The sequence below is a fragment of the Anser cygnoides genome, chromosome 1 (genome assembly GCF_040182565.1).
Source record: "Anser cygnoides isolate HZ-2024a breed goose chromosome 1, Taihu_goose_T2T_genome, whole genome shotgun sequence".
NCBI classification, from domain to species: Eukaryota; Metazoa; Chordata; class Aves; order Anseriformes; family Anatidae; genus Anser; species Anser cygnoides.
The window spans coordinates 37,829,689-37,853,999 of NC_089873.1; the positions used below are offsets into that span (position 1 = coordinate 37,829,689).

The window sequence follows — 24,311 nt, forward strand, 5'->3', positions numbered from 1 at the left end:
CATGGTGACTTGAGAAGTGGGGTGGGGAGGGGGCTATCTGCTAAATCTCGCTGCACTCAAGAGACTGGCTACTGGATGAGTTGAGAAATGCAAACACAGCAGTCAGCATCCCGACGTACCAGTCAAGTGGACAGCTCCTTTAATTGGTTACTCCCTGTGAAATGGGAAAAAAACAGAGGGAGAAAATTAAAGCATCCTGCACCATTGAACTGGAGAACACCCCTGGATCAATGGCCGTCACTCTCAAAGTTTCTACTGTAGGGAAAAGCCCACAGAGGAGCTGTAGACTCACTGCTACAAGTGGGTGCTACCTAAAGCACCATCGTCAAAGAGGAGTTACAAGGTAGGGTGACTGGGGACATGCAGGAGGAATTTGCTGCTGAAACGTAATATTTAGGGAGTTTTTAGATATAGGTATGTATATAGAAACATACTGTTCATGTATAAACACACACACACACACGCACACATACACCCCAAAAAAGATCCCACAGCTCTGGTACAGAGTTTTAGAACACTGGGGAAAAATACCTATCTTTTTCTTTCCCTCAATTTTACATACAATCTGACCTTAATATAGTAGAATGAAGTTTAAATGAAGTAAAAAAAAAATACTGCAAAATAACTTCAAAATACAGAAGTCAGTCTTCCTAATACCTCTGTTGTACTCTAAAATTTTAATAGGAAAATCCAGACATAAGAAGTTCCATTTGACTGTAACACAGGAATGAACAATATATTCTAAAAGAACACTTCAAGGTTGCAAAGCCTCAGAATTAACTTCCCTTGACAGCTGTTCCATATTGTGGACTTACTTTAAGAATTCCAGTGGGGTATTTATTTTTTTTAAATACTAATCTCTGCTGCAGCATTACATTTAACAGTCAGAATAGGCCTCTAAACTTCTGTGTTGCATAGTGCAAACAGACAGGCACGTATTACATTGGGGCTGGCTTATGTCATTGAAAACTATGTGAACAAGCTAAAGTAAATGGTGCCCTGGAATTCTTAAACTCCGCAGTATGGAACAATGATCTGACAAAGTGCTAATTTTATGACCTAGCAACCTTGACAGCATCTGGTTCGGTCAAGTTCATCTAAAAAAAAAGAGGGGTTTATTTAAAAAACAAATAAACAAACAAACAAAACAAAAACAGAAATAAAATGGATGTATGGAACTGCAGTGTCAGCTCTTTGTTGCACTCACCTGTCTGCAATACTCGCAGATTTGATTTTGTCTATGACAATGACCTGTTTGTTGCAGCACATCGAAGTAGACAGTGCAACCCCAAGAGCAGCACCAGGAGTTTTGGCAACTTCAACAAGTAGTGGCCCAGACGCCGTCGCTACTGACTCTGTCAAAATTAGACAACAAAAAATCAGTACAATACCAACTGGATTATTTACCTCATTCCCACGTAAAATCTCTGTTGCTATTCTGTTTCTCTACCCAGACAACATGCCACATAAAGACATTCTGGAATATCATCAAGTAACAACATGTAATGTTGAAACCGATGAAAGCAAGAAGTTTGTGAATCTGGGATGTCTGGCAGCTTAGTGTACCAGAATCAGAGATGGATGAGGATGGAAGACCAGGTTGTGTTTGAGAATCACTCTCTTAAACAACTGAAGCTAAAAATCACATGGAATTTAAAATGGGCATGATGAAGAAGCAAAACTAATAAAAAAGTAGATGATCTGAAAAAATGAACTGAGGTAAAGAGGTTACATAAGGATGATAAATTCATTTTCAGAAAAGAAGGGGAAAATGGACAGGTGTTAAAATTCAGTGAAGAAGGTGAAGGAAAGGTCTATCAGAAATCCCTCACAAAGAAAAAGTACGATTTAGGTGAAAATGGAGAAAGTGCAGGAGGCATGACAGTTAGAAATAGTAGGCGTTAAAGCAAAATGCACGTGAGGTTGTGCAGGAGATTCTTGTGGTATCCTATCATGGGATAAAGTACTGCCTTACAATGGGTTACAGACAGTAGTTGACCAAACATTGAAGAAAGAAAGCAGAAGCCTTCAGAGGTGCTTACAATCAGAACAAGGGAAAATGTGTAAGTAGAGACATAAAGTTACCAAATGCCCTGCTAGAGAACAGGAGAGATTTGTATTCACAGAGTACTGGAGCCCGCTATAAAATACAAGGAAAATGTTCAGCTGCAACATTTCTCAGAAGCTGTAAGAGAAACGCAGCTGAAGTAAGGAGAAGATAGATATCAAGGTATTCCATTCAGTCTCAAACCCAGAAAATTAGTCCAACAATGTAATTCTGTCACAGAAGAGAAAGACTGTGAGGCAGCGTGTTGCTGTATAATGAGAACTTTGTTAACTAACTCTCAGGTTAGGTGCACTTCGCAGCTAGACAGTAATGTAGGTAAACTGAATATAGAAATTAAAAACGTGCCTGGATGGAATAACATACAATACCACTAAAGCATCAGTTAATAATTATAGAACACCCTTTTCCCCCAAAAATTGAAATAATTTTTTTACATACATGTTGCCTTTTTTCCAGCTAGAAACTTGAGGGTTAGAAGAGGAGATTTAGTATTTTTGAAAGTGCCCATTAATTCTGAGTGATTTATTTTTAAGCCTAGCTAGGACTGAATTTTTAAAGGCTGAACTTCCACAGGCACCACCAAAATAAGCTGCTCTGCACATCTGAACCAAACCCTACATTGCGATCCCAGAAGAGAGTCCACCAGAAGCACTCGTGCCTGCTGCTTCAGGTACGAAATGGATACAAAGCTGGGTGAACTGCCCTTAGCAGCTACCTGTCTTTCTCTAGTGACTAAAAGAGGCAGTCACGGCAATGGAGAACATGTCTTAGACTTGCCTTGGGCAAGTGTCTAAGCTAGGCAGGATGCATACAGTGACTTGCATGCAGCCAAAAAGCATGTGTGGCAGAGCAGAATTCAAGAATTCCCAATTCCTATTTCTGTGCTGAGGAACATTTGTCTTCTTGAATATTGCAGTGTTTTCTGGAACTACAAACAAGCTCATATTTACAAACATATGGGAAGAAGACTTGAACGGCAGTTGTCATGAGTACTGTGACAAAGGTTTGAACTCGGGTGGATCCAGAAAATGATAAAGCTCAACTTGTTATAGGCCTGTCACAAGTTTGTTCTGTAGCAATCGCCTTGAGGAGTGGAAACTATATATTCAAATATAATCTGTCAAGAATGAGTAAATCTTTCAAGATGCCGCTCCAGAGTTACATGAGAAATGCATAATCAGCTTATGCCCCAGCGTTATTTCCCAGGTGCCTGTTAAAAAGCACTGGGAAGGCAAACCAAGGCCGACAGGATGAATAAATAAGATAACAACATTAGAGGAACCAGAAGAGAAGAAGTGGAGTGTGTCTAACTGTGGATAATAAACACAAGGAAGAGAAATCAGAGGGCAATAATCAAGCACACATTCCCTGACAGAGAAGGATTAGTTTATCATGTTGAAGTAAAGCATGGGTATGAAAAATGAATCATACAGGTATAAATTATTCATGTGTGAAGATGTTTCAGTCATTAAGATATTTACACCGTGACTGAAGCACTTACAAACTATGTTGATTTATTGGCTACGTAATTACATAAGATATACTGATGAATGCTTGCATGAAAAACGCTCTAGATTTTTGATTCTGTTAATAATTTTTCTCACTTTTGAGCACTGCATCTCAATCAGTACACAAGGCTTGATTAAAATCTCTCAGAGGAAGAAGCATTGCTTTCCGCATGCTAATACATTTCTTCAGTTAGCTAGCAGGACACCTTTTTCATTTGACAGCTTTAACCACCAGCAACAAGGGATTTTTCTCATTATTTTTAATTCCAAATATATTTTTATGGTGTATAAATATACTACATGATATATAAAAAGTTTTGGATAAAATAAGCACTGTCACAACCTCAAACGATAATGACAAACAATTTTGGAAGTTGAAAAAAACATTTTTGAGTCTGATATCCAATGGACATGAAGCCTTCATGATCACTATACATGTGGTTGTTCACATACTCATAAATGTGTATAGCTACTAATTCTTCCCTATCCTCATGGCTTAACTGCTGAGTCCAGCTCAACAGCTGGTGGATGCCTGAGGACAGAAAACCTCTTTAGGACTCCAACAGTGGGACGGGCCAAAAAGTGAGCTGCTTGTATTGGGCAACAGAGAATCTACATGGGAAACAGTGCTTATAAATGCCATAAAATAGGAAAAGCTTCAATCATAGCTTGCAATCAACAAGGACACTAAATCCACAGGAAACCAAACTCTGTTAGTCTATGATGCCATTTTTTTCCCCTAAGGCCTCTTGTACTTCAAGCTGGGAAGTGCTGATATGCAGTGAGCATGTTCTTGTAGGAACACTGAGCCCTGTTGCTACTGTCTGTGCTTCACACTTCTCTAACTGAAACGTTTCTGGTGCTTTCTTATTTTTTTCAGAAGTTATGCCAAAATAAATATTTTTTTTGAGTGGTTTTAAAGAGACAGACAAGGAGGAAGTATGTCAAAACAGACTTTGACTCTAAAGAGGTAGCTGAACCAGTCTCTCCACAAGACTGCTGTTGTTCTTGCCTTTATGCTGCTGTATCTTCTACCAATAACATGAGTGAGAATAAAGTGGATGACTTACTATCTCACACTGATTTTCCTCTTGCTGAGCTTCTTCCCTATTACATGTTCACAGGCTAACAATTTTTTCACCTTAAAAACGTATAGAGCAGGTCCATGTAGCCTTCTCTGTTGTTGTGATTCTCTGACTGAAAGCAGTAAAATATATGGGATGTATATATGTGTATGTAGTATATGTGTATGTAGCAAGTCTGCACTGGTTCAGATCGGTAAATAAATACAGAGTTCCTCAAACATTACAGTTCTCCCATTGCAAGGTTTTAATTTTCTGTAGTAATGCATTAACAGATCTAAACATGTCTCAGTCATGTCACAAGAGAAGCCAGTATTTCACAGAAATAATTTTTCTTGATCAAAAATGTGCTCTCTCCTGCTCCTCACCTTCATACCTTCACCTTTGTTCCCTTCATACAAAAGTTTTGCAACCCACAGAGAGCAAGTGGGATTTTTTTTCTAGATAAGGCTCAGGATTTCAGGTGTCAGACATCCCATAGGTTTACGATCAGGAGTTTGGAGTATTTGCCATTCCTTTGGAAAACTACAGTGCTGAAATGTGAAAATCAAGAGTCGATACATTTTTTACAGGGCACTTAAAATCCACGTCCAGTTGTAGAGATTTAAGCCTGGGTAACCAGCCCAAAGGTCAGGCAGAATTTCTAACAGACTGGATGAATTTTGTTTCTAAGAGCTGCGGCTTTAGCAGTTATGCTCCCCAGTTAGTCTATTTTGCAAAGCCCCTTACAGCACTGCTCAGTTAACAATGGAGCACTGTAAAAGCGCTCAGGGATTCTGCATGCATTCACATCCACTTTTCTTCACTTAACTGACAAACTATTCATTACTGTCAAACAGCATCTTAAACACTTAATGAATCTTGTCATCTTCCATGTGGTTTGCTTATTGTATTCTTAAAGACATTTTTTTTTTAAATGAACATCAGCTCAAAAAGAGCATTCTTTGTGTCCATTGAAACACTCTCTCTATGACTGATACCCTTAACGTTGTCCAAACTCACAGTCCAGTGGCACCATATCCTACCTGTGATAGTGACACTCATAATCATCTGTCATACCATGACCCCATTACTTCCCTTCTCTTGTTCTTCTGAGTCTGACCCAGTGAGAGGCGATCAACCTCTTCCATCTGTCCGCCTTTTCCATGGTCTCAAGGGAAACAGGAATCAAACCCAGAAATGGCTAGTTCTTTTTACTCTGCAAGAGAAAGACTTGCTGGGAGTGGGAAGGCTTCCTCCACATCAGTCCTCCCTCCATGCTTCTCTCCACTGATATCTTTTTCTTCCCCACATTTGCTGTCCACCAGTTCATAAACGCAAATAGATGGAAAAAAAAACAAACCACTTTCGGATGCACCAAGCCACACAACACCAGCCACTTCCTAAAATATGCCTCAGATTGTCTTGCAAGCATTTTTACTTTCCTTTCTGGGGGCATTTTCATTCGCTCGCATTTAACACCAACTAGATAATTACCTAAGTCTCCCTAACGCACACACAGCTGACTGATGGCTATTCAAATACTAATATTTTGGGGGTGGGAGGCTGCTTATTTATGTAATACTCTTTCCTTGTACTTCGGAGATAATTTGATCTCAACAAATCCCTAATCCCCATTTTGCAAAAAAGGGAACATTAATTACATATTTCTTTAAATGATCTAATTAAGAAATTGAGATTGGGATCATGGGTCAATGGTTTCAAGAAGGAAAGCAGCAGCAGGGGAAGAGGCAGGAATAAAACCTCTGCAGTGTCTAAAGGGCACAGGAGCAACATTCAAGATGCCCTACAGCTAGGTAGGCCCATTATCACTCATTCAGAGCAATATTATTTGATTCCTCATACTTTTGTGACTATAAAGGTCATAAGTAAACCCCACATACCGTATTGAAGTGCAGTACTGGCCTTGGCATTCTGTTCCACTTATACTGCATAATGTTTGCACCCTGGCTTTGTTCATGCTTCATTTAGCAGAGTAACCTTTTTTCATCTCAGATCTTATGGGAAAACTGGAATCAATGCCAGCTAGCAAGCTCTGATAATGATGGCTGAAAAGCTCAGAGTCATTGACAGTGTTTCTAATTCTCCCTTGAGAACTGGAATACAGAAAATATTAATAAGCTTAATGACGTGTGAGACTTTACTCTAAAATACGTTTTGGAACAGAGCAAGCCATCATTATACATTGCAAGCAATATTCGGGAAGTGAGGGTGGTAGTTTCTTTAATAATAAAACAACTGTTTAAAAATTAAATAATGTTCTTGTTCAAAGGGTCAGTGACAGTCTCCAAGGCCCGACTTACAACTTTGTATAAAATATGTGCGCTCCTAGTGTTCCCTTGGCTATGGAGTATCTATGTGTTTCAGGCACGCCGTAGAGTGAGCAACAGTTGTTCTAATTTTACCCATCTCAGTTGGAATTAGAGGGGCAAGAACGATACATAAAAAATAAAAAAATAAAAAAATCAGTGTTGCCAATAACAGTACGGCACTGGAGCTGCTGGGCTACTAACTGGAAGAAAGCTCGAAGTCCAGTGAAAAAGATGAAATTGCTATTAAGAAAAAAATCACCACCAATGACATTTTACATCCTCTCACTTTTAGAATAATCAGATTTTTAAAATAAGAAATAGGAATAGTTTCAAGGGGATGCCAGCAGAATGAGTGACAATGAAATCAGAGGGATCTCTCAGCCTCAGAATGGAAAATAGAGGCATTATTCTCTAAATGAATGCATCGTCTATCTCCTCCCCTATGCACAAGCAATTTCATATTCTCGTCAACTGACTGGCACGATCTTTCCATTTTCCTCTTCTCGTCTAATTCCTGCAGTTCATTTATATGCCTCTAATGCACTTGAGTTCTTCAGATCAAAAGCTTAAGAGCTGCCTTTACCTAATTTCATACTTTGCAACCTTAACCCCATCATCCTTCTCAGCTCAGAAATGCCTGCTAACCAGCTAAGAACCGCCCTTGCCTTCAAAGTGCTCAGAACAGTGTGGGTGGGGATGTACTCAAAATCTGCCTGTGGACTTTTCTTCTCAGATTTTCTCTCATGTTCAGACTCCAAGGCCTGCCTAAGCCCTTTTTGCTTAAAAGACTTTTCCTCAAGTCTTGGGGCACTCTTTCTTCCTACTAACACTGTCTCATGCTCAGACATCTTTCAGTTTTTACTAGGTCTCTCCTATACCCAAAAGTAGTATTAAATCCCAATCTCTCCATTTATCTACATCTTTATTTTCACATGCCCTGTTAAAACCTGATTTATCTATTGCTGAACTTCAAACAGAGAGGGGACATGGCTGGTGAAGCCTATATAGATGATTCTGGATCTGATCTAGTCTGCATGCATTCTAATTAAGTCCAGGCTCTGCAATTTCTTTCCTTTGCTACCTGAAAAATTGAGTTTACTTCATAGTAGACTTCTTAGAAAAAAACTGAATGAACTACTGAAAACTCAAATCTCCACCCCCTGATGGCAGCATGTACTTCTGCCTGCATTTCATTCCAGGAACTCAGGAACAGTAACATTTTAAACCCATCTCCTAAGACAGACCTCCAAAACACAGCAAATAATATGTAAGCTCCTCTGCTGAGATCCTGCAATACAAACCACTGTTTTCTCCATTGCACAAGGCATAGATACAGATACACAGATGCATATGTACCTATGTACAAAAGATCTTCCCATGCTTATTTTTTCTCGTAAGTAGGGCAGGAAACTAAAATACACCAGAACTTGGATTTCTTCAAAACACCCCTGTTCTTGTATGATTCTGTCCCCAACTCATCATAACAGATAGAACAAATGAGGACAACATAATTTGCACCTCTGCCTCCAAACCAAGACACAGCTGGGTTTTCACATTTTATGTTTGCCAGCCTTGAAAGTATGCTTGTAAGTGGACACTACTATAAAGTGCTGCAATACCCACAAATTATGTCTATTTGCCATAATGATCCTAAGTTTGCTTCTAACGTGAACAGTAAGAATTAGAGAGGGGCTGGATTCTCTTCAGAAGTCTGCAGAGTGCAACACCCCTCACTGCCAGCACTTGACAGATGGCAATGAATGCTGCAAACACCCAAACTTTGTGTGGAGATGACAGAATTTCCATCCACCCAGGGAGCTACCATGCTAATGATGTACTGGATAATCCCAGAAGCTGCAGAGCAAAGGCATGCCCTGGAGAGTCCGGACATCTTGATAAAAGAGCTGACATGCACATGAAACAGAAAAGGCAATGGAGGACATGCCAACATCACGCGGTGCAATGCTGCGGTACCGAGCTCCCTGTGCTGGCTCCATCTCCCCACCCAGCTGGTAGAGCTCAGGCCCTGCAACCAGCAGAGCCACATGAGCAAGCTGCCAGGATTTCGACAGTGACTCTCAGCAAGGTGAGAGATCCAAGCACAGCTCTGCTCCCGTATGGCTGGGCTGCCTGGCGTGCTTGAGGTGCATGACAAGACTTTGATCAAGGTCTTCTGTACTGAGCCATACTGTCTCATACGTTCATGATTGCTTTGTATGTATTAGCAACCTCTACACACATGTTAAACACAGTCTTTGACTTTTGGTGTACTTCTGCTATCATTGAAATCAACAGTCTTGGTTTGGTTCAATAGGCAGGAGGTTTCAGACGTGCCTAAAACAGTTCTCTGCAAGGTCTATTTAGATGAGGAGAAACCAATACAAACAAACAAACAACAACCAACCAACTAAAACCACCTAAACTGAGACTTTGTATTGATGTCCATAACAGAGAATATGAATTTCTGATGCTACAAGTAAGTATATCTGTACCATTTTTTCCCCCAAAAAACTGTGGTTTATTTTCAGTAATCTGTGCTTTAGCGCAGCTGTCTTATAAATAATTGGTGCATTGGCACAACCACTGTATGAAATGCTACCATGCAGAAGGCTGGGGCTGAGATCTGACCTTGATATTAATGCACCAAGGAGCAGAGTGAGAATTTTACAGCTCTCTGGGGTTGCTAGAAAGGGCATAGAATATTTTGCCATTTGATGCCAGCCACTCATAAAATGAAACTAAAGCAGAATGAGAGAGAAAACAAGTATATTAACTGCCCTCTCTTTCTGCTTTAGTATTGCCTGAGGAGCAGTTCAACAAAAAATTAAAAAACAAAACCAAAATAAACAAAAAAGAGAGAAGAAAGAGTAATTTCGATAATTCACCCTCAAACCCAACACGGAAGCCATAGTTCTGAACATAAGCTTTTTGATCCCACATTGCACAAATGATCCAGGATTGCTTACCTATTGTCTGCGTGTTTCCCAATTTTTCCCTTCCCAGTGCCTGTTCTGGGTAAAACAGAAACAGGACTACTGGGAGCATGCATATATTTAAAGTAAAAGAAGACGGTCTCAGTAACCCCCGTTAACCGCAGCATACATTTCCAGCAAAAAACTGATTTCCCATATTTGTTTACCCGAAGCTCCAATCAAGCAGTAACCCCTAGAAACCCCTGCACCCCATAAGCACCAGCATCCCAGCAGTGAGAAGTGCACTTTTTCCTCTGTCTCAGCTCCCAGCTTGCTGCCAGGATCACCCTTGGCAAGGCTCCTATGTGTCTCCTCCTTTCTGTTTGCCAGACCAGCTCCTGCTGCCAGGCTCGGCGGGACTCCAGGTCCTCTCATGCCCCTGTCTGATGTCTTTTTCTTTTTGAAGAAGTTCCAGTACTTGTGAGGTGCACAGATTCAGTAGTTACTGAATTTGAGTAAAGGAGATAATGCGAAAAAGAAAAAATGGAAAGCCTTTTCCAGGAGTGTTTTCTCTTCTCTTCTCTTCTCTTCTCTTCTCTTCTCTTCTCTTCTCTTCTCTTCTCTTCTCTTCTCTTCTCTTCTCTTCTCTTCTCTTCTCTTCTCTTCTCTTCTCTTCTCTTCTCTTCTCTTCTCTTCTCTTCTCTTCTCTTCTCTTCTCTTCTCTTCTCTTCTCTTCTCTTCTCTTCTCTTCTCTTCTCTTCTCTTCTCTTCTCTTCTCTCTTCTCTTTTCTCTTCTCTCCTCTTCCCTCTCCTCTCCTCTTTCTCTTTTCCCGCCCCAATTTACCTAAGCTGTAAAGCCCTTGAAAAATTAGAGGCCACAGTTCTCAGAAGGCTATTTTGTTCAACACTGCTGAGCTGACCCTAACACAAAGACTGTCCTTATACAAGTGGTAAAAAACAAACAAATGAAAACAAACAAACAAACAACAAATGAGTTAGGAGCTGATTAAAATTAGTGGAACATCATATATACATCATTATAAAAACGCATGCACATAAAAAAAAAAAAGGACAGACCAGTCTACTTACATACAGAATGATATTAAAAGGAAAATAATTACAGTCACCATGTGGGCACAAACCACTTCAAACTTAACGAACCTCAAAATGAATATTGCCTGGATGAACTTATTTTTACCTTCCTTCTTTAATTACTTACTCAAATATTCTTCTCTCTTAAAGAGCCTCACAGAGAAGGTAGACAGCGACTATTTCATGAGTAGCACCAAACTTTTCTCTTTTTCTTTCATACTCATGCCTTAATTACTGAATATTCTCATCCTTGCCTGAACACATGGGGCAGGGGAGCTATTGTATAGTGCTGCACTACAACCCAAGTTTATTAATGATCTTATCTCAAAACCACCCTTCAGAGCAAAAGCATGGTATTTTCCCCTCTGCATAGATAAACAAATGAGGATCAAATAAATGAAGGTCAAAAGCATCTATTAGTCTGGAGAGACCAATGTGAGACATCTGTATGCAATATTCCAACTAAAAGCTGTATCATAATACATATGCTGCATGGACTCTGGGTAAGGCTATATGGGCATCTGTAACTCTCGCATTTCCAGTCCTTGAAGAGCTGAAATGAAAGAAACTTTGCAAAGACAAGAAAAACCATGTCCTGATATATGGAAACTCTTGGGAAAGTTATCAAAAATGCTGCTTCCCCTGAGCACACTGAGCTGTACCTGTTCAGACTTCAAAATGTAGCTGCATCTGGGTGGATTTTCACTGGGATAAGCAGCAGAAGAGACTTTCCTGAAAAGAGCTCTCTTTCCTGCAACCACTACCTTTGAAGTACAGGTCTGTGTTCCAGTGCTTCAAAAAGACACATCATCACAAAGAAAAGATTCTCCAACATTCTCATTCGTAGGCAAAACAGCTTTCTTTAAAACTCGTTCCTGGAAATGGCAGAACAATTTTGCCTCAAAGTGCTAAAAAAAAATTAAATAATTCAGACATAGACAGTTAGCTGGTGGAAGCTGGAATGGGGCCACAAGAAAAACCTCAGCATAAACTGCTGAAGTTTTAACAGTTCTTAAAATTAGTGGGTTTAACTGGGAGGTGGTTTACAGAAGTCTCAAACAAGCTGTTCTTTCTGCCAGGGCTTTCATAACGAAGTGTGGAAAGGACACATCTTTTCTCTTTTGCTTTTCTTTTGCAGCTGTTTTCTAGTTTAAACATAGCAGATGATGCTTCTCTCACATTCCCTATCCAACTAAAGAATGATGGAATGCACTGAATGAGACAGACCAGCAGCACCAATGCCTCCCTGTGTTTTATGACACCAACCATCAACATTTGAAATCTGGTCTGTTGTGCAAAAGCCAAAAAGCAAACCAAATGAAATGCACAGTGGTTGTTAATCTAAGAGTTTCTCTTGCAGGCTGTAAGACTGAGAGTTTCACCACGATCTAGATACAAACTGGGGCGGACTACAAATCCAGTAAAAAAACACAAACCCAGTAATTTCATGCATGTATGCCCCATCCCCACATTCATGCTGAAGTACCAGAAAAGAAAGATCTTCTTAAAGAGGGAAAGAGAAAGTGGGCCTGGCATGCTCTCTTTTCATGAGCAGAAGGGAGAGGACTGAGTGGTACTTGGGTGCAATTAAACCGTGTAAGCAGCACTGTTATTAAATAACCTGCACCAGGATTAGCTCCTTATAACACAGGTCTTTTCTACCCTTCAGAGTTAGTTGGCTGTAGAATCCCTAAAGCAGATACTCTCACTCTGGCAGTGAAAAAAGAACACATTGATTTAGTGGTGCAAACACTGCTAAAATTAGAAGACTCTTATGCTGTCATGAGACATTTTGGTTGGTATCGACTGGGTCTCTGTTTTGGGAGAACTGATAGGGGGACAAAGAAACTCAGCACCACTATTTATTTTCCTAATGGCAAAGCTCTTCAAATGTAGGACAAGAGCTAGATTTTTCTCCTTTGGGCCCTATTTTAAATCCCAGCTGAAGTCAATGAGAGGCCTTCTACTGAGTCAAACAGGCTTGGACCAGGCCTTGGCTAACTTCATGAAAGGCAACAGACGGCTCACCTAAGGATCCATAGTTCTTGTTCTCATCTGGAATGCTTCAGGGCAGCACTCTGCAGCACTGCAGTAGCTAGGGATTAGATCCAGCTTCGTGTGCATGCAAAAACTACTAAATTCAGCAGAGAACATCAGCTAGCAGACTCTATTCAATCAAGATAAAACAACACATTTAGCTAAAAATCCAGTTCAAGGGCATTAAATACACGAATTCAGCGTATCTTTTTGAATGGAGATGTTAACTGTGGTCAGGAACAGCTAGTTATTAAGTTGTTGGTGGGCTCCCTGAGCCAAAAAATGGCAGGAGGAATTCCAGGGATAGTTTGTTTCAGATTTTCTTTGCAGTTATTGGGAAGGTTGTGTCAGACACATACTAATGACAGTGTGGAAACCACAGGCTCAATATGTTTGCAGTCCAGGTTCTTTTTCTTTCTTCCTTTTTTTTTTTTTTTTTTTTTTAAGCTGCTTGAGGCCCTCAGATTTCAATTAAGAACTCCGGCAGGATGACCTGAATCAGCAATAGCTTTTGGATATAAAATGAAGGATAAAGAAAAACCCAACTAGGAGTTTTTAAAGAAAGTGTGGAGACATGTTCTAAGTCACATGAAACAAGTCCCAAAGCTCTGCCTCAAGGTGTAGATACACTACCTTTTCATGTATAAAACCTTTGGACTATATACCAGAAAAAAGTGAAAACAACCCTGTAATTCAGAGGCAATATGGCTTATATACACCTCTGCGTAAGGCAAGAGAAAAACTCATCCTAGAAAGCCCTTTCTTCTTCAATATCATCGCTGTTTCTGTTCTCCCATGCTGTGTCTCTGTTATCCCCAGAGCCTCATTGCCTCTGATACCCTGTAGCCAATTTTGTCTATTGGCAAAGCCCTGCTCTACTTCCAATTTCATCCAGGTAACCTGAGGGTCTGGGTCACCACCTGACTTGACTCGTTTACAAGGAAGACCGCTTTTGCAGTGGTGTGGGTTTGACATGTCAAACCGCAGTTTTCAGTCAGGGAAGAAATGTCCGGAGGCACAAAGGAAGAAGGAAAAAGCCTCTGCTTGCCACAGCTTTACCTGCAACCTTGGGAAGCTGTCTTATCCTTCACCACTCGCCTCCTCAGGAGGGCTCGGCGCTTTTTCTGGCTGCAGTGAGCCATGACTTTTCTGCTAGTGTCAGAATTGCAACTAAAGATGAAACCCGTGAATGGTCTAGATAAGCATTCTTCATAAAACCACTCCCATCCCCTCCTCTTCCCCCAAGAAGAAAGCAGGTAAGATTTAAATGAAACCTGCTTGCATTTGGTTTATTTTGAATGCATATTCGATTATGACAGAAACGTCATTTTGTTAAGGGTCCTCCAGCATCTACACTGTAATAGCAACACGACCAATTGATAACAGCTGTCAGAATATTCTGGCCAGTTTCCCTACAAATGAAAAAAGCATGAGACTCACAGAAGGTCAAACACCACTAGTCACCAATGAATTGATTAAAAAAAAAGAAAAATCAAATCCAATAACATTTTTGGCTGAAGACTGCCTAACACATGGAGTAATTTTTATCAACCCTGTTTCCCCAAACTACTCTGATAAATACTGAGTTCATAGGCTGTGAAATGATCTCTTTAAAACGACGAAGCATGGTAACCATGTATTTAGAAAAAGATGCAAAGACAGGTTATTATGGGTTTTTAGAATTACTGTAGGGGAATGTGATTTGAATAGCAAATACACAGAGTATAACATTTTACTCATCGTACAGCTGAGTAACAGCCTCAAAAGTATAATTCTGTGTAACAAAATCACATTGTAAGAAATGCCACTGGTCCAATTATCTCTGAGTATCTTTGTTGATTTCAAGATAACTCGTTCAGCTTAGACATTGATTTTTCCCTACCTACATTTCCAGCTCCCAAGCCTTAGTACTATCTTTTGTGAGCAGTACACATCTCCCACATGATGAATACTAGATGGTGCAATCTCAAAGGATCTGCTCTGGATCACATTCATACCAGTTTTGCACCAGAAGGCCATTGATTGAGACATTTAATATTTAGGCAAAATACCTAAAAATATTCATAGTTAAAAATCCACCCTTTTTCAGTTCTGTAAAATGAAAAATAAACCATGAACCTTAGTAAAAAGGACTGAAAATCTGCCCTACTGCATCCAAATTCAACCTTGTAGTTCATGCCCAGCAAAGGTGTTCCAGGAAATGAGTGAAGTTATTCTTGGGTTTTCTCCCCTTGACCTAACCTATCAGGCACAGTCTGAGTGTGTCATACTAATGAAAAAACATCAAAAGGATACAGCAGTTTGATTCTGGATTTTTCAAACACTTCCCTCAGGGAAAGTCTTGGGAGACAATGAGTGCTTTCCTCTCCCTGGCACACAGGCAGGACTGGTGCCTTTGCTGCTGCTGCTCTTTCCTCAGAGATGGGCCCTTTTAGACACAGCTTCTGGGGTTACAGCCCAAGTTCTCTCTGATATAAAGAAAATCAAATCTGTCCCTTATTCCTTAGTCTCTTGGATGACTGCAATGCCACTAAGCCAAATCCGAGGCTGAATTTTTTTTAATTGGATTTTTTCTGATTACCATGTTTCTCTTGCATTGAATTGCATAGCACATGCAGAAGATCCTTTAATCTCCAGGAAGTTTAATTATCATCCTCTTTGTAAAACTTTCACACCTGCTCTCTGACTTTAAGTACTTCAGCTACCTGCTCAATTTTTGTTTTTCATGCCACTGCAAATCGGGATACTTCGTTATCCTCATTAGTTTGCTGTTGACCAGCACACTAAGTGACAGATAAGCCAACTTAATGAAAGACCTCTTGACTTACAGCTGACCAGAGGTGTGACCTTGTAGCAGAGATGGTTACTCTCTTTCCCTCTGCATTACATGGCACCTCTGGGTAGCCCTCATGCAACGTGGAAAGATTTGACCAATCCTTTTCCCATCATTTACCAAATGTAGAGTAAAAAGCTTTCCTTGCAACAAACTGGTAAGATACATACATAGGAGGGTTATTGACTCCTTCCCTCCACTTGGAGCCTGGGTGGTGGACAGGACAGTTTATTACAGCCATCTCCTCCTCCCACTGTTTGTTTTTAAATACTTATTAGAAGAAACAGAATAGGATATAGATATTTATTTATTTATTTATAGGCAGAGGCTTCTTCCTTTTGAGCATCCAAACCCTTGAATTATCATGTAAAAATTCAGACCATGTGCTCTGTGAGGAGATAGCACAATGGATTATGAAGGCTGTATTTTAGTGAATGCCCATCGTGAAATATATTAGATATCTCAGACTATTTTTTTGAATCGTACGCTATTTAGACTAACTGCATTCAAGTATAGGTTTCGCCTTCCTGACAAGACTTTGAAGACAAATTTGTCCATTACTCTCAGTAAACAGCAAGACAATGCAGATTTTTTTTTTTCATTTAAGAAGTGGAAATTGGAAGAGAATACCCCCCACATACCCTTTCCTTGCAATTTATGACAATGAAATTGTATTTTTAGTTTTCAGTTACAGGGACATCTCATTTCACCTTTACAGCTTTTTCTCCTGTACAAGGTAATGTTTATTAAGCTGCTTTTAATGAGGCCAGGGTTTCAAAAGCACTGGAGAGAAATGTTAATTGGACCTGTTAGAGTAATTTGTAACTTATATAGTTCTACTAAACTCTATTTATTTCTCTTTAGGGATGATCAAGAAGTTTGTGAAGAAAGTAATATCTGTAAGATTTATGAAATACTTATAAAACACGATGACTCCCCTTTAATTTCTGTAATTATCTAGTAGCAGCATGGCTATCAAATTGTAACAACAAATCATGACCAGTCAGAGAAAAGAAAATAAAAAAACACTATAGGGCAAACATCCTTGGGAATCACAGCTCTTCTTAACATTGTTTGACACTTCTCAATAAAACACCTTGATTTTAATTACTTAAAACCTACAACTTGGCCATGCATGGACTAAATAGTTGGTGTGATTTCTTTATTTCTTATAACAATTACCTCTCTCAGGCTTCATTTTTTTCTTCCCTTAGTTATTTCAGCTGAAACAGGTCAGCTGTGTCTGAGAGCATCATTAGGGAAAACAGTACTGCTTTGTCCCCACACAGAAAATCCTGTGGGCTTTATATTGAAAATTCATGTTCTCCATGAGTTGTCATTCCCTGATAGAGCCGGTTCTGAGAGTCAAGAGGAATGTCAGGAGAAGGGGAGACTTGGACTTCTTGAGCAAGAAGGGGAGGAATATGGGAAAGGAACTGAGGGGAGAAGGTGATCAATCTGAAAAGAAGCTGCAGCACAAGGAACTTGGGAGTGGTTTGCTGAAAGACAAGGAAAGGAAGAAGTGCTAAAGAGGGGTGGGCACAGAAACTGGAAAAGGATTTTATGGAGGGAAATCAGTAGTGTGAGAAAGAGAAGTACGTTGGGAAATTACCTAAGGCTTACTTGGCAAAAGACAAGAGAAAATTGGGCTGTAAGAAGAGAGATAGCATGTTGGGGATTTAGGAATTTCTAGAAAAGTAGTCTCCATCTGGTCAGTAAGGAAAGGAAATTCAAGCAGCTGTTGGAAAAAAAGTATTGTAACGCAACTAGAAACCAGGATAAGAGCAAAGAACAGAGCAAAAAAAACCAACAAACAAAACTGTCACACTTGCATGAAACAGACAGGAAGAGACGTGAAGGAACGTGGGATCCTGAACCTTCATGCTTTTTTGCTGTCAGCAAACATATTTGAAATCCACTGGTCTATGTCTCTCAAGCCTTTTCTGCTTGGTCCCGAGGAAGCACGTATGTATTGTGCTAAACAGCTGGTCCCAGCAAATAACAGGGAGCAGACTGGTGGATCTAGTAGTTCTCACTCTTTTGAGGAACTATTTGGGTACAGACATAATGCCATACAGTTTTTTTCTCCCTGACCCCTTCCTCGTAGAGAAATCTTGGAAATGGTACATAAAAACATAAACACTGTTAAAGATGTAAGCTCACACACACCCCGAAAAAAAATAATGTTGGGAAGCAACAAATTGACATTGATTCTGCAATACGGTGGTATGGTGCATTACATATACACATACTATTTTCTTACAAGGGCTCATTCAACACCTCTTTCACTACTCAGGAGTTCTTATGGTGAAACAAGTATCCCATACATAAGACAAGCATTTTAAGTTTTAAGGGAGCTAGAAGCAAATGAGTTAGGTGGGAGCTGTGTAATGAGTAAAGAGGAAACTGCGAGGAAGGAAAGATGGTCCAATAACATTGAGAACACAGCTTAGTGCTGCTTTGAAGTACTAGATTCTCTCTGTCACAATTTGTGTAAAGGTTGAGAGGACATTTAAAGTAAATTGGTCACTAATTGCAACCATTCTATTGTTTCAATATCTGTAGTCGATGGCAGGATCTCTTACCACACAAAGCATTGACGAATCAAGAACTGGATTTTGAAGTTGCAAGACCAAAATGATGGATTTTTGTTTAAACCATAGTAAGTATTTACCTTAGGTATCTGTGTCATCCAATTATCATTTATCTCAAGAAGTGTTAAAAAGGTATTATTTTTCTTTTAAACCGTGTAAACAGAGTAGATTAAAGCAGACAAACAAGTAGGAACTTGCCTGACTGAAAGGTATCAGTCCACTTATTGGAAAAGATGAGATTCAGTGAAACCAGTATGTATTGTATTTAGTAGTAGCATGAGATGAAGGGTTAAAGGGAAGAACCCACTTACTATTGTGAAAAAGCAGTCCTGAAAGCCAGAAAACTTGATAGCAGAAAAACAAAACAAAACAAAATGAGCTACAGACTTCTCCAAAGGAAAAAGCCTCTTCTGGTGCCAAGGATAAGTCACACCCCAACACATGTATCTTTCTCCAGATGAAATCCTAACAAGCTAGAACAATTGAGAGAGAGATAACTTACTTATTGTGTATATTCACTGCTGATTGTCCGTTCATAATAATGGCCCTGATGCAGGCATCTGGGCACTGACAGCAAAGAGCACAAATAGTGCATTTGATTAACAAGGAACTTGAACAGTAAGATGGGAGACTAACATGCCACAGCAAGTAGATCTAAATATCCGCTTAGTTTGCACAGCATGAATGTGGATGGTGCATTGGCCTCCGGGAGAGACTAAAAGACCTGCATGGTTTTCGTAGTGATATGTCTGTGAGTGGATATTTCTGCAGCTGTTAGAGAGAGAGATGTCTGTCGTCTTCTGCCTTAAAAAAGAGCCAACAAATTTGGAATGACCTTGGGACACTGAGGTTTTCTCCTTGAGATCTGCATATTGTCTGAAGCACACACTGTAGCATGACTAAGGCCTCAGGAAAAAAAAATCAGGAAATTAATGACTTAGCATTCAGACAAGGATTAGCATAGTGCCCTTCATAAGCCTGTGGCCACATATTGAAGACAGAAAGAAAATACATAATGAATAACTGCATATGGTTATTCTCTCCCGTGTGGATCTCGTGACTGCATTACATGCACACCTAGCTGGACAGAGGCTGAGCAGACAATCTAAACCATAACATTTCCTAACTGGCACATTCAACTTCATTCATTGTCTTCTGGCATAATTTTTGTATGTGCTTGTGTAGCAGCATTTAAAGTAGAGTAACACTTCAACTACTAGAGCTATTCTGACCTTGTCTTTGCACAAGAATTTTCTCTCAATCTGTCTCTGAAGCAACACGAGAGAGGAACTCTTCTCTAAAGATTTAACTAACTCATTTGTATTTAGAATTTCAAGGCATCTTGTCCATTGCTCTGTGACAGTCAGGAGACCTGCAGTTATAGTCAAATGCTAGAGTGCAATGACTCCTGTTCCTTGGTCTTGTAAAACCTGGTAACACTTAAAGGTCTCCACAGCTCTGGGTATGCTTGAGTTATATTGCTTTATGCAACTTAAGGGGCAGCCCACGTGGTTCTTTTTTCTCCCACATTTCTTAACGTCTTGCAAAAATTACTGGAAGTCTACACTGGATCACAGATTATATCACCTGATGTTTAAACTACGCGTGCTTCCTTTCCCTAGTGCTTTTCTTGTCAGGCATTGAATTCCCGTCAGAATTATTGGAGGGTGAGGCAGATTTCTGTAAGCGTACTCTCATAAAATTGTTACTGCTTTTTCTTTTTTTTTTTCTTTTTCTTTTGAATGTGTGAAATTAAAGAGGCAAAAAGCTGGACAGTATTTGTCAAACTGCTGTCAGATTTACTAGCAAACGATTACATGAATAATTTCCATTCTATGAAGTTGTATCAATGGTAAGCCCAGAGTTCAGAACTGAGGGTGCTGTTCTAGCTGAAGTGGAGTGGCTCTATGTCAGGGTGACGCTGGTAGCTTGGGACAAAAAAACAGCTGACCATCTTTGCAGAGAACAATTACAGGGTGGCACATTACAGTAACTGTATTCTGGCTCTGATAAGTGCAAGCATTGTTAAATAAGCCAGATAAACATATGGAATTAGAATGAGCAATATGTTCCTTCATTCCTGAAGACTACGGGCACATGTGGCTTGAACTAAGTAACACCCAGTGAAGAGATGAGATAGAATGACTTTGTGTTTCTTAGATGCAAGTAGCTAAAACAAACAAACAAAGAAACAAACAACCAAATAAATAAATAAATAAGATTAGATTTGTGCCTAAGTTCTGGCAATAACTAATGGTCTTGTTTAACTAAAGGATTCTTGATTCAAAGATTACCCCAACAAGAACATCCAAGATTTAAGTAGATTGCTCAAAGGCAGCAATTGATGAACTAGAGCTATGCAAAAATTTTATAGGCCAGGCTTTAAACTCAAGGTAGCCATCACCTTTGAACTTTTCTGAATGCTGACTTTCAGAGTAAATATGGAAGATTCAACCCAAGTTGAACTTATGCAACCCCAGCTACAGAGACTATAGACAACCCAGTAGCATCAATGCAGCTTTTAGAAAACCTGAAGGCACACTGCCTCTGCTCTTGTTCCACATAAATGTAGTGATAAGCTTTTATTTCTCATTTTAGAAGGGGACAGTGTGAATCTCCGTTTGCAGCTTATTATTACCATTGCGTTCCATAATCGTAAGTCATTCCCATATGATTTTTATCTCTACCTGAAAGATCTCTCAAACACTTTTTCTTATTGGGAAGTCGTGATTTCTTAGATAAGTGTGACATAAAGCTTATGCACTCCATGATATAAGACATTATGAAATTCATCTGGCTAACTAAACTGAAAGTTCTGTAAATCAGAGAAAAAAAAAGACACAAAATAATCATCACCTCCACCACCACCACCACCAACAAAAAAAGCTAAAAACATCTCCTTCATGATGCTGAACTAACAGGTTTACTTCCTAAGACCCAGCTGAGCAAGATACTTAAGGCTGTATTTAAGCAAGCACAAGCAAGTTCACAGGGACTAGCCACATCTCTTAAAATATTTACACACTTATGTATCCTGTATGGAACCCCTTGATGCTTTTTTTTCTATTCCAGTTTGTCTAGGTTCCAGAACCAATAAAATGTACAAGCTTCCCAAATGACCTCTTGAAGACTTCAGGCAAAGGAACAAAACTGAGAGAAATATAGCACCTTTGAAACAGCTTATGCTTACAGGAGTATAAAAAGTCAGTTACACACCACAGGACTGTAGCTGAAAAATAGCTCAGGATTATTTTCTTCATCTAGTGTAACCTTTTCAAATTAAGTTCCAATTTCATGCTATCAGAATATATTTTATGGCTCTTTCCAGTTCTGATCACATGAAACGCTACTTTATGGGATATAGCTATCTGCTAACAGAAGAGAAGATTTTAAAGCAAATAATGGAACAATTGTATCTCTGTGAGTAAGATATTCCACTGAAAGTTTATTCTAGGAGGACCCTATAGAATGGACCAAACTCTCAAAGAACTTTTGGATTGTTTATTCGCTCTCAGCAGGCTAAACTACTAAACCAGTTCCAGGCAACAGTACAGATAAGCCATTTTATCTAGTACTATTCCTCTTGTTTTAGCCTATTTTTTATATTCATATCAACCCTGAGGTGGCATTACAAATACCTTATCTTGTGGGTAACAGAAAAGATGGAGAACAGAGTAACATTTTTCCAATTCTTACATTTCTGGTCATGGTTCATATCTTCCCTTTTATTTTGCTCAAACTTTGACTTGAGCAGTAGTAACTGAAGATCCAGATCAGCAACATTTTCAAGGGCCAGGAATGAATAGATTAGGATGACTGATCTTCAGCCTTTGGTACATGGTCTACTCATAACATAACTGGAAAAAGCAAAGAAAGCCTCCCAACAAAATTTTTCACTATACCACTGGAAAACTATGCATGGTGCGCACATTGGAAAAAGTAAAAAACAACTGGGGGTTAGATAAAATCTAACAAAAACATAATGCATTAGACAGAGAGCCTACTGGATCCCTCCTTATTTCTTCTTGGTGACATTGCAGGACCACTATCCCATAAATTTCTCAGTGTTCAATTCCTTTTAACCTTTTTTTCTTTGTGACTCAAAGTCTCAAGTTCTTCCACCTCCTTCAGTTTCCGGTGAGTTTTCTCTGAAATGAAAGACTAGTTGGAAACTGTGGCTGTCCAAAGCCAGGGGTTTATTTCAATGAGATCTTTCTCATAGAGAAGGTGGAGTTTGAAGAATCTGGTTTAACACTCATGATAGAAAATATTTAGTCATCCATCGTCTTCGAAAAGAAAAAACAACAATAAAAACCAGAAAACAGCTAAATTCTAGTCCCGTCAGGTTACAAGATCACCTGCATTTCATTTTCTACATGGGAGGTTCCTGCCCAGATGCAGAGCTCTCACTGCATTTCTGGACATGAACCTTGCATGAATGTCCAGCAGACCTGCCAGACACCATGCAAACCTGTCACTCCATTATGGATAGTTAAGTAAACACAGACATATATTATAATAAAAAAGATCTGTGTCTTGGAGAGAACAAAGAGAGCTGTTCCAGAATAAACAAATATCTTACATTATTCTCCTAAGTGTTAATATTTTCCAATGCTTTGAAGTTTGACAGTGCTATTTCACAAATTCCTATGAGGCCACTTTCCTACTAGGCTAGAAATCTGACTGTGGAACTGAGGAGGAATAGAATAGAAAAATCCCCAAACAGAGAAGAAATGCTTTAGTCTGACTGCTGAGTATTTCTATTTCTTGCTGCCACCAATTTTGACTGTCTTGCAAAAGTGGAGGGGATATGACTCCTTCCAAAGCCCATGGAAATAATTCATTCCCAAACCTGTTGTGAAAAATCACCTGCTCTCCTTGACTTTCCAAAAATCCTTCAATACCTTCAGTGAGTTCAGCAGCAGTTTGTATGAAGTGTTAGCTCATTTCTCAAGTCATGACTTGCTGCCACCTCTACATTTCTTAAAAACGTTTCTTATCCCCACTATATGGCAGTTTTGTCACTTTTTATAACGTCTCGGCCACCTAGCTGCACTGGCAAAAGGCAAAAGAATTCCTGTAAGGGCAAGTAAACTCTCTTCCATGTGACAAAGAAATGCTTACACTTCATTAACCTTTATTACAAACTAGTCACTGGAAAAGTTACTTTGCTAGAATCCACACTATGGTTTCACTCTACAAACCATGTCAGAATGCTAAATTGCAGTAAAATACTGCTCACCTTTTTATGAACCCAAGATTAATGATACGGTACGGAAGAGAATATCAGTGCTGCTAAGAGCATAACAAATCACAATCAATTCTAAAATAGCTCATCAAGAACAGGCAGCAAAACAGCACAGATGGTTCCCAGAACTAAAACCCCACTTCTCAACGTACCCATTACTGAGACATCGTATTCAACCAGCAGAGTCGCCTCTTGTCCGCATTGTTTGAGAATACTCATAGCTTCAGCGTGTGTTGTTCCAAGCAGTCGGATCCCATCAACACTCAGCAGCCTGTCCCCGGGTTTGATTGTGCCCTCTCTGAAGGGAGATTAAAGGAATGATCTTTATTAATATAAGATAAATTGATTTGGAGATAATACTGTTTATGCAAAACGATTCTCTCACACCCTCTCTGACATCCATCCCTCTTGACTTAACACTTAACATTTACTTTGACAGTGAGAACGTTCAGAGGGCACGGTGGAAAGAAAATTGCTTTAATTGGAAAGTCAGCGATTGGAAAACAGCTTAACACATAGCTAAATAATCAAGTCATGTTAAATCACAACCAAGTATAGCTTCTGCGTCAACATATGCTTTGTTTCTGCCTCGTCCACACAACTCTGCTTTCACACATACATAAAC

At 39.5% G+C, this 24,311-nt stretch overlaps 1 protein-coding gene across 18 annotated transcripts in view; it reads right to left on the reverse strand.

The window, feature by feature from the left end:
- GRIP1 (glutamate receptor interacting protein 1) overlaps positions 1–24,311 on the reverse strand; it is a 325,530-nt gene that overhangs the window by 47,457 nt on the left and 253,762 nt on the right. For all 18 annotated transcript variants that reach the window (XM_066992663.1, XM_066992714.1, XM_066992675.1 and 15 more), the window contains 2 exons: positions 23,839–23,984; positions 1,208–1,355 (listed from right to left, as the gene is read on the reverse strand). In XM_066992663.1, the coding sequence (XP_066848764.1) occupies positions 1,208–1,355; positions 23,839–23,984 (294 nt within the window). The remainder of the gene's footprint in view (positions 1–1,207; positions 1,356–23,838; positions 23,985–24,311) is intronic.